At 46.3% G+C, this 11,524-nt stretch overlaps 2 protein-coding genes across 2 annotated transcripts in view; one reads left to right on the top strand and one right to left on the bottom strand.

The window, feature by feature from the left end:
- Positions 1 to 2,052: 2,052 nt before the first annotated feature.
- Positions 2,053 to 11,524, bottom strand: part of LOC134862728 (vasorin-like) — a 26,419-nt gene continuing 16,947 nt past the window's right edge. The window contains exon 2 of the mRNA XM_063880774.1: positions 2,053 to 7,165. Within this exon, the coding sequence (XP_063736844.1) occupies positions 5,021 to 7,144 (2,124 nt within the window). The 5' untranslated portion in view covers positions 7,145 to 7,165 and the 3' untranslated portion in view covers positions 2,053 to 5,020. The remainder of the gene's footprint in view (positions 7,166 to 11,524) is intronic.
- Positions 7,618 to 11,524, top strand: part of LOC134862706 (cilia- and flagella-associated protein 251-like) — a 6,203-nt gene continuing 2,296 nt past the window's right edge. The window contains 1 exon segment of the mRNA XM_063880724.1: positions 7,618 to 7,673. Within this exon segment, the coding sequence (XP_063736794.1) occupies positions 7,618 to 7,673 (56 nt within the window).

Here is an 11,524-nt window from a genome sequence, read left to right as displayed (position 1 = left end):
GTAAACCCTGAGTCTGTCTCAAGGATTCTAGCGTTCTGTACAGGACTACGGTGAACTGTGAGCATCTAGTGTGCTGTAACGTCCTGCTGGTCCAACGTCACACACTGGCCACCGAATACATGTGTATTCAACTCTGAAATGTAAGAGTTTTCAGAATTAGAACTCATTCTTAAAAATGTTGACACTAAATCAGAATTCTTAGTTTTTCCTCAAATTTCAGACTTTTTTACTGAAATTCAGAATTATTGACTTTTTTCAGGAAACTCTCTCAGTATTCTGAAAAGAAGAATTCTCAACATTCTGAGTTTAATCCAAAAACTCTGAATTCTTCTGAGTTTCCAAATTTGTTATTTCTTCTCAAATTTTATTGTTTTTTGAAATATTTTTCTGATTGCTCTCAAAATAAACGGATTCAGATTTCTGTCTCAAGATTCAGACTTTATCAACTTCTGACTTCTTTGCTTACTTTTTCCTCAAAATTCTGTCATTTTTGGAATACTTTTTTCAGCCTTCTCAAAATTCTGAATTTAATCTCAACATTTTTTCAGAATTCTGGCTTTTTTTTTAAAAGTCTGAATTTTAGACTTTTCTCAAAATTCTGACTTTTTTAAGATTTATATTTTTCTCCAAATGTTGACATTTTTTTTAACTCTGACTTGTTTACTGGTGGCCCTAACCCTTTTCCGTACTCAATGTCTTCTTGATTCAAAATAAATATTTAACCATCTAGAAAACTTCCTATTAGAAAAGGAACTCTGTTCCAGTTCGGTACGAAGGCCTTTGACCCCCTCACTACTAACACACAGATCTGCGTTCAGTGCGTAACAATTTGTCAAAGTATATTTCTTTAGGTTGCATTTGGTTTTTTGGGTCAAATGCTTTTGCAAAAGTCTGTTGCTCTCCATCATACTTCTCCAAACCACCGTATGTGTTCTTCTTGCAGACTGTAGGACTTCATGTGAACCTTCCACATCCAGCAGCTGCAAATCAGGAGGATTGATAACATAATGGGGCGGAAACGTCTGAACAGCAGGAGTAATCAATATAATGTTGGTTCAGGTGCTTACTGGGAAATGTAGCCATAATGAATGTAATGAGTTTCACCAGTGCTGCTCCTGCTGGGAGTAATCAGCCGCTCGTTAAATCGATTATCTGTCGTCTTTAACTCTGAAGAGCTCCGGTGTGTTATTTGTGTCAGAGCAGACGCTGAAGTAGCCTCTCAGTGACACAATGCTGAGCTGCACATTTAGATCGAATGAATAAACCTTCACAAGGCATTCATATTTACCAGAAGCTGCTAGTTGTATTTACAAAGCAAACCAACGACAAACCAAAACTACTGTCTTGTGGAAGCAGTCAACAGAGACACTTTCAATAGTCTTCTCATACCTCCTGCTCTAACCCTCTCCTTTTAAAAATACTGTTTTATCTCCCAGTCTTTTTCCTTTTGATTCTCTTTTCAAACTTCAGATTAAAGAGGCCCTGTTCTGCCCCCTGAGGGGCTCCCTCTCCTGTAGGACTAAAGGTGAGTGCATGTAAATGTTCTGCAGAGGACAAAATACAGAGGCAGTTTCTCTGATCCAACGATTTAATTGAACGTTTGAATGGTTGGATCAGAGATGTCTAACATCAATTATATATATGTGAAGTCTTTTATTTGGAAATTGTGTTATAATGCCCCGGTATGTTCCACCCGTACTTCCCCATTAACGGAAAACACAGAAAATGACCTCCATCCACAAACCCACATAACGTCACACAGTAATCATGTTGTGGTTGAGGTTTGTGTGTGTGTGTGTGTGTGTGTGTGTGTGTGTGTGTGTGTGTGTGTAATGAGGTATTGAGTGATGCAGTTGCTGTGTAATCAGCTTCTGTTGTTTCTGGAAATCCTTTCTGTGTTTTTCTGTTGGCTCTGTGACGACGTCCAGAACAGTCTGTAATGAGCTGCACATTCCTCAAATCCACACGGAGGAAAATCATGAACGTCTCCATTACTGCACAATCATAAAAGCAACCGACACCAAGACACACACTCACAGCTGGATTCAGCATTACACTCGTTTTTAATACTGCTCTTTTTCTCAGCACTGCTCGGTCGGCAATTAAGAAAAACACAAGAATACAAAGAAACGGTTCCCTCAATAAACAGGGAAGGATCTGTTGAAGATATTTCAGACATTTCCTGTTCCTCTAAATGTCCAAAGCAATACAAAGAGTTCCAGTTGATATGGAGCGAGGGAGAGAAGATATACGAGTGTCTGTGTTTGCACTGGAATACTGACAGAGAGCGGGAAGAAGAAGAAGAATGAGGAGTGGATGTTGGACCGGGCTGGAGCGTAGTGCATGGACTCAATTATAAAGCAGACAAAATAGTGGAACACACACACACACACACACACACACACACACACACACACACACACACACACACACTCACACACTCCCTGCAGTTACTTTAGAACCAAAAGCCAAGCACATCGTTCTAGGATTGGAGTACATTTAGTGTTGCTCACTTTGTCTGTGATGTAATGTGGAAGGCCCTTTTGTTCTGGGGATGCACGTCCTCAGCGTGTCACGCTACAAGATGTCAGTGATGTCTCTGTAAAGTCTCTGTAAACCTGTTGTACTTATTTTGCAATTTAAGATTCTGTCACTAGTGAAAAGGCTGGTGGCCGACGGGTGCAAACACGCCCAAACATTTGCAGGAGTTAAAATAGTTGTGAAACTGCAGTTTGAAAAACAATTTCATACAGAAAGAAATGAAGAAACGTCTTCAGCAGCTTCAGGAAACATGAGCAGCGTTTACTGAAAGCGCTGAGTGTCCCCTGGTCTCCAGCTGTGTGCGTCTCTCTTTAGTGTCCCCTGGTCTCCAGCTGTGTGCGTCTCTCTTTAGTGTCCCCTGGTCTCCAGCTGTGTGCGTCTCTCTTTAGTGTCCCCTGGTCTCCAGCTGTGTGCGTCTCTCTTTAGTGTCCCCTGGTCTCCAGCTGTGTGCGTCTCTCTTTAGTGTCCCCTGGTCTCCAGCTGTGTGCGTCTCTCTTTAGTGTCCCCTGGTCACCAGCTGCGTGTGTCTCTCTTTAGTGTCCCCTGGTCTCCAGCTGTGTGCGTCTCTGTTTAGTGTCCCCTGGTCTCCAGCTGTGTGCGTCTCTCTTTAGTGTCCCCTGGTCTCCAGCTGTGTGCGTCTCTCTTTAGTGTCCCCTGCTCATGTTTCCTCTGCTGAATGTTCTCTAGATGCTGCATGAGTTGAAGAGCTGCTGCAGATGTTTCTGCAGGAGTTTTGGAACATTTGTGTTTTAATATTTACATATTTTTTGACAGGGCAGATCTCCAAATGGAAATGTTTTGGGCCGTTGAGATGTGTTGCACCTGTCGGCCACCGTGCTTTAGTAGTAGAAATAAACTTCAGCATGTAACTGGACAATAAAAGATGTCAGTAACGTTGATAAGACACATCGCTTTAAACCTTCTTTTTTTTTGCAATTTAAGATTCTTTGTCTAAAGAAAGCACTAAAATCTAGTGAGGTTCGCAGCAGCAGAACGAAACACTGAGCATTCACAGTCTGGTTTGGCTGTAAACAAGCAAAGATCCAAACACACGAGGCAGTAATCCCAGTGCTGGTTAGGAGGCGGCGAGGGGGGGTGAGAACAAACGTCTAGACCATATCTCAGAAACAACCCAGCCTAAACTCAGTCACACTCGCAGCTCTTAGAATTTGCTTTCTTCTCTCGGCACGCGTCTGCAGCTTTATAGGAGTGGCTTCTGCGGTGAAGGCCTTTGAACACATTTAGGAGCTCAGTCTAAAGCAGTCCGAGGCGTCTCTTACGCAGCACAGAAAACCAAAGTGACTCACACACGGGAGTTAACAACTTCTATACATGATGTAAAGATGACTTGTGTTCAGATTGTATCTTGAAGTTAATGTTTTTTAGTATACATGTGATTAATGTTAGTTTATTTTAGTGCTTTAGTTTCCCTAAGATGCAAATACAAAATGAAAGAATCCATGATGACTAGCAGGCTTTTTCAAGGGGGAACAATTAGTAACGTTTTAACTCACAACCACAGCAATACTGAATGGACAGCATAAAACACCATTCAAAATGCAAACAACACAAAACAGAAACAGGGTATCATGATATAAGCGACACAAAACATCCTCCAGTCACAGTGCGATGCAGGCAAAGGCCTTTTCTAATGGCTCCTCGTTCAGTCCATTTATCATTCACAGCAAACTCGTCTCCCAAAGACACCACCTCAGGACGTGTGGAGAGGAGACACTGACCGCCTGCTCGAACTTAAAGTTGTGTTGGATCTGAGAAGGTCTACAGCTACAAACGTTAGACCGCTTTTCACGGCAAACTCAACATTCTGCGTTATTGCATTTCTTTACGTGACCATCATCAGTCTTGTGGACACTACAAAGGAAAAGAAGGATTTCTTTTCAGTGCAAATCTTTTTATAATCCCCATGGAGCAGTTGGTGAACTCTTTTTCCTGGGATGTTCGGTCTCTGCATCTCTGTCATTATTCAAACCACTGTCACTTCCTGCAGCTCTGCAGCCCAAACTCCGGGGCACTTTTCTCCCAAATCCAGCAAGAAGGATTACAGCTCATTCACATGTATAGTTTCTTTCATTCAAGCAAAGAGAAAATCCACTGGTTACAGATGCGTCGATGCAAAAAGGCACTTCTGTTTCTGTCTGCTACTAACACCCTTCTAGTTGATTGCACTCAGTTGAATCACTTGGTCAGGTCTGCTCGATGACTGTAGACCGCATCACAGTCCCACAGTGGTTAAGCACACTTCTAACATGCTTTATTCTTCAATTCATCATTCAGTATCTCAAGAGATCGACGAACCAGTTTGTGGTATGATAATCTGGACAGTGAAGGCTAGGAATCATGGATATCTGAAATTGGAATGAAAATCAGATTGTCTTTAACCACTAAGTGAGCTCTGTAGCAGGATCCCTCAGTTTGAGTCCCTCCTAAATCTTTCCAAGTGTTTGCATTTTATTGGATACTAGAAGTAGGACGGCTTTAATGAGGCTATGTTGTTATTTGCCGGGCAGTGTCCTTGCATTAAGGGAACTTCAACGTCTAAACCCCCATTTTGTTGCAAGGATGGAGGTGGCTGAGGAGTTTGACATCGGTCAATCTCAGTTTGTTTATAGGTTAGTGTACCATTTCCCCCGTTCTCCAGGCAGGCCTTGGTCCCCTCCAGTTCCATGGGATCAGGATCTGCCGGGCCCAGCTCCAGCTCCATTCCCGCCTTGGCCTTCCTCGTCTTTCGGACGTAGATGATCATCCCGGCCACCATGGCCAACACGAGCACCAGCACCAGTGCAGCAACAGCGGGGATGAGGGTGTACGTCAGCGGGCTCTGGGTCTCCACGCTGGACTCCGTAGATGTCAGCAGTATCCCTTCAGTGCGAGCCTCCGTACACGAGCCGGTTTCTACAGAGCTGTTGGTCCTGGAGCTGATTCGTTCCTCGAGGGGACTAGCACAGACTGAGTAGGTACAGTTGGGTAGCAAACCTCGCAAAGTGTACTCAGGGTAGGATGCCGGTACACTAAGGATTATGGGGCGGCGGTCAGGCCCTGAGAGGTTACGGTAGGTCAGCCTGATTCCCCTGATGTGTGGTTTTGTCTCGATGAATCGGTGCAGGTCCAGAAGGATAGATGTGGAGGTGACCTGACGTGAGCTGATAGCATCCAGTTCAGGTGGAATCACAGGGGCCACTAAGAAGACCTCTGTTACTGAAGGTTTCTGGGGCTCAGGAACCTCCTCCACATTCTCACAGTAGAGGCCAGACGTTCCTGACGGACACAAACAGCTGAGTTGACCTAATGGGTCGAAATTACAAGTGCCCCCATTGAGGCAGATGTTTGGTGGGCAGATGTGCTCCCCTACCTCTCCGCTGGAGGAGCTCGGAGAGACTGGAGGTTCTGGGGAACGGGGGCGGTCTGTTTTTATGGAGATGGTGGCCTCACTGGGTGGAGGAGGGGGCGGTATGGCGTTGGTATGGATGCTATCTGGAGATTTGGTGGACAGCTGGGGAACAGGAGTACTTCCAATGGGGGAGTCGATCAGCACTGTTGTAGAAGGGGGACACCCAAAATCTTTGTGCTCCAGCGCTGAAAGCATCTTCCCGGCATTAACCAGAGGGAAGTGACATCTGGTTTCCTCAGGACGCCCAAGGTTCACATTCTTCTCCTTAAGCCAGACGGGGAACCAGGCTAGTGGACACAAGCAGTTAAAGGGGTTCTCAGCTGCTGTTAGGTGCACCAGCCTGGGGAAGGTCTGGAAAAAACTCTCAGAAAATCCCTGGAGGTTAAGACCACTGAGATCGAGCTCTTGAATTCCGATCAGCTTCTGGAAGTGCTCCACCCTCAGCTCGCCCAATGGGTTGGCAGCCAGGCTGAGCTTGATCAGCCCCTTGAGGGAGTCCTGCTGCAGGGCTGCTGGCACCTCAGTTAACTGGTTTGTGGAGATGTCGAGCTCATGTAGGTTTCCCAGAGAGGCTATGAGATCCTTATCCACTGAGGTGAGCCCCAGAGAAGACACCTTAAGGGCCTCCAGGTGCGGGGTCTGCAGGTCTGAGGGTCCCAGGGTTGGGATGGTGTTGTGACTGAGGTCTAGAAGCAGAAGTCTGGGGAACTGAAGGGATGGCAGAGAAGTGAGCTGGTTTTGTTGGAGCTTGAGTTCCAGCAGCATCTGTAAACCGGCGAAAGCTTCCGAATGGATGCTCTGAATGCGGTTGGCATAAAGATACAGCCTCTCCAGCTGGACCAACCCAGAGAAACTGTCTTTGGAGATGTGTGTGATCTGGTTTGAGGACAGGTCTAAGTTCTTCAGCTTGGACAGCATCTCGAACACACCGTCTGGAATTTCCACCAGCTCATTCTGGCTTAGATCTAGAAGCTCCATCTCCCCCAGGCCTTTGAACTCCTCTTGGGACAAAGTGTTGATGCCGTTGTGGAAGACGTACAGGTTTAGGATGGAGGTGGGGATATGAGGCATGATATTGGAGCGCCGTTGAATGCAGAAGATAGAGGCCTGGCCCTGGCAGGAACAGTCAGCCGGGCATTCGTAGGATACCACCAGACCAGCGGAGAGGCAGAGGAGCAGGAAGTACGGCAGCATGGTGACGTCAGGCCTCAAACTCTGGAAGACATGAAGGACAGAAGACGGTCGGGGTTACTCGCCATTCACCAGTGAGGCACAAAGAAAAGCAAGAAAAGTTGCTCTCTATCACATTACTAATGTTTCAAAAGCATTGTCCTCTGCTCTACAGCTTAGTTGTGTGCAATTGAAGACCCCTAAGTCCCAGGCTTCTCCGACCATGCAACATAAAATATATACTACATACTGTGGTGTAGTTGGTTGCAGGAATAATAAATACACCGTGCAAAAACATGTCTATGGAGTTGTTTCACTGCAATTTAGTCTTTCTCCCTTTCTAAAACGCGTCCACACACACAAGAGTTCATTACAAGGGACATAAGCACACTTTTGCCCCCCTCTTACAAACAAACACACACACTGCTCCAAGACACACACACACACTGCTCCAACAGAGTGGATTTGCTGTTCTTTATCCTCGTTGAGCCCCGGGGATGAGGAGGCCGAGGCGACGGGTTACCACAGCCCACCCAGACTGCACCTTGCTGGGGTAAGAGAGTAACACCGCTCAGCCTCGTCCCCGTGTTTATGACACAGTGCGTCGCTTGTGAAACCAAGTCTTCAGTAACGCAGCCCGACACTATCAGCAGCACACACACACACACACACACACACACACACACACACACACACACACACACACACACACACACACACACACACACACACACACTTGCCATATTGCACAACCATGTAGACACACTTTTTTTAAGGGAGTGCATTGATTGCGCAACAGTTGGTGAACTCCTGACCTTCACAGGACCCCTGAGGGCAAGTGGAGGGGGAACCTGAGATGTTTTATTAAAGTCCCCCCCCCCCCCCCCGGAAGGCTGGAAGGCATTTCTCTCAAATCTGTCTTTATTAAGAGAAGGACAGGAAAGGGAATGGAGGGAAGGTGCAGTGTGGAAGGAGGGAGCGTTCATATCTGAGTATCAGATGCAAGTTCCAATCACAAGTTCTGGATGTTTTATGAATCACAATCGTCCTCTGAAGAGCGGCTAATGCAAACCAGAAGCTGCCAATGCTGTGGTCATGCCTCTGCAGCACACATCAAACCTCAAACATGCTAGTGACATGAGACTGAACAGTGACCGAGGTGCCATGTTGTAAATGTGTTGTCTGTGTTAGCATCCTCCTTTTCCAAACCCACCAGCGTGCTGTTTGTGGTAGAACGACCAAAAGACCATTCAGAGAACCATTGACTGGACAGGAGGTAATAAAACGATGACTCATGTCAGAGTTCGGGACTCATTCCTGCACCTCCTATTTAACTTACAATAAGTCAAGAGTGGGGGGGACTTAAATATTCAATGTGCAGAACCAGAATGTAAAGGATGGTAAATGTTTGGCAGTTTGTCTTTTGTTTTGTGGAGAGATGGGCTAATGTGAACATGCGTGGCCTCTGTTGCTAAAGTCACCCAACCCCTCATCCCGTTTTCCTCCCTCTGAGAGTCACGGCAACAACTCTGCACGTCTGGAAGCTTCCTCACAACTCTGCACGTCTGGAAGCTTCCTCACAACTCTGCACGTCTGGAAGCTTCCTCACAACTCTGCACGTCTGGAAGCTTCCTCACACGCGTCTGGAAGCTTCCTCACAACTCTGCATGTCTGCAGGCGGCCGATGATAGATACATTATAAACGAGTATCACACGACGCTTCTGCAGCGACAGGGAGTCCGGCCGCCAATGTTCGGAGACCATTTCAAAGTTGAAGGACGCGCTCTCTGCCGAGGAGTCCGGGTCTTTCTGTGTGCTGTTTATAGAGCAGTCACAGGCTGCAATGAGACGCTCGTCACTCCTTCAGGGAGCTGCTGCTGGAGTGCCGTGGTGACGGAGCAGGAGAGGAATGATTGGAATCAGAAGAAGTATTAATCATGCTTTAGTCAAAAGACAAATAAACTAATCATAGGAAGAATGGGCAACTCTGGAAGTCTGCACAGTGAAGCTAAAGTTTGCAAAGCTGTGGATGGATCATCTTTAGGGCGGTTATTATTTCTCCAAGTGAGCGAATATTTACAGTTGGTGTAATCCAGATGAAGCTCACATCGATTTCAGCAAGATTCCAGAGGTGGGAAGTTAATCTGAGTACTTCTACTTTTACTCAAGTACACAATCTGAGTACTTCTACTGTCCCCCCAGTCCCAGATCTGAGTACTTCTACTGTCCCCCCAGTCCCAGATCTGAGTACTGTTCTTGATATTTAACCCTGGCTGCATGTCTCCTGAGCTCCTGAAGGTCTGGTCTTCACAGCCTCTGACAGCAGTGTTCAGTGTGACCCGATCCGGATCACTGCTGATGTGTAGCTGCTTGATGACCGTTCTTCTGCTGGGTCTCTGAGCAGCATCAGACCTGGCATCACGGTGGGGATAGTGAGTGTGATGCAGAGGCTGTGACTGAGACATCTTCTCAGAGGTTTGAGCTCAGCCATGTAAAGGCAGAGAAACAGTTGGAAGCCTAAAGCTCTTAAGCCGGGAAAATATTCAGGGCGGGGCCGACAACACAGCTCTGTGCACCCTCTGCTGGGAAACCGGCTCAGGTTAGACAGACATGTGGGAGGGAAACAGGAGGTGAGGGAGTCTGTAGAGAATTCTTTTTCTGTCCTTTCCCCCGGCTGCCTCGCCTCAGCTCTGCTCTACCCCCTCCAGCGCTCTCTCTCAGGAGTTCTTGATTCAGCGTGACCGAGGCGTGCGGTCCACCCTCAGCTATTTGCAGAGCGGAGAGAAAGCTGCATGATGAAAGCGAAACATCGCCGTCAACATGACACGAAACAGCTCAACACACACACACACACACACACACACACACACACACACACACACACACACACACACACACACACACACACACACACACACACACACACACACACACACACACACACACACACACACACACACACACTACAAACAGCTGGATTCTGTTACCCACAATCCACTGCAGACAGAATGAAGGGTGGACATAAACCTCTGTCCGCCCCCGTGATAACAGAGAGGTGGAGTAAAGCTGGTAGCCGATGAGTGCCTCAATCATTTCAGATCCTCTGTAAACACGAGCTGACAGAGTGTGTGACGAGAGCCAGGTCCGACCCGCTGAGGTGCAGGGAGACGGATTCTGAGTCACTTCAGGCTGGAGGATATCGCCTGATAGCAAATAAAAACGACGTCTTCGCTTTGGGATTATTTAACTATTCTCTAATATTCACTCAGGATAAATACGGCACCTTAATAGTGCTGGATTCAACTGTGTAAAAGTAAAAGGGGACTCTCTCTGATTGATAGGTCATAAAGAAGCTCATCCCTTGTGAGTTGTCTCATGAACTCCTATGTCCTTGTTCCTTTTGTTGGCTCTCTTGAGGAGAGCTTGGGTCTGGGAAGCAGAGTTTAACCCACGGTTCGATCCTCTGTCGTTTTGAGTTCCTGATCTTTAAAGTTTATTGATAAAAGAATACACAAAAACAAAATGAACATTTATCTTCGAACTGTGGCGGCAGATTCCGGATGGCTGCTCTCTCCCCGTCACACCCCCGTACCTCCGACTTCAAACCTAAGCCCTGCCCTCACCACCTCTTGTTGCAATAGAACAAAGGCATGCATGAAAGTTGTAAATAGATCAAAAATGCAGCTCTGATACTCAGGAGGCCGCAGGGACGTCTAGTAGTTATGAGACCATAAACACAATGATGATATGTTATCACTCAGAAGAGATTCAAACCCCACGGTGAAGAGTAGTCTACAAGTCTCTTGACATCAGAAAATACTTCTTCAACGAATGGTGAACTTTGGAGGAATATCCTTATTGAAAACAGTATGACGGACTGTAGGTTTTGGTCATTGTTTTGTTTGGCCTGTTATTCCTGTCTGGGGCGAGCACTGAGACATGAAAGCTCCTGTGGGGTGTGGAGGTATTCCCCATGTGTTTACACTGTGGGTCTGTGGGGAGCGTTACCATGTAGAGGAAAGATGAATGGAACTGGAAACACTGGAGACAGAAACACACTTTGGTGCACAGAAGTGCGGCGCTTTCCTTCTGCACTTTTGAAAGAATAATCAAAGTCTAAAGTTAAAATTCATAAAACCAGATGCTCTGATGAAGGAGGTGAAGATAAAAACTCTCCAAATCCAAATGTTGTCCCTCCAGCCCTGCTGCTTTAACACGTCCAGGAGGTTCTGGTTCAATGTTTACCGGCTGTAGGTTAGCATTTTAGCATGCTAACATCTACTCTGCCGCCGGTGGTCAAAAACAAAGAGATGACAAACAAAAAAGTTGACCAAAAACAGTTGTTGACAAATAAAGCATATTCACAAAAACCAAAAAAAGGTTGATTTAAGAAAATGAATGTTG

This window comes from Eleginops maclovinus, chromosome 4 (assembly GCF_036324505.1).
Source record: "Eleginops maclovinus isolate JMC-PN-2008 ecotype Puerto Natales chromosome 4, JC_Emac_rtc_rv5, whole genome shotgun sequence".
Lineage (NCBI taxonomy): Eukaryota > Metazoa > Chordata > Actinopteri > Perciformes > Eleginopidae > Eleginops > Eleginops maclovinus.
Note: the sequence above shows the minus strand (reverse complement) of the source record. Positions and strands in the feature narration are given on the sequence as shown.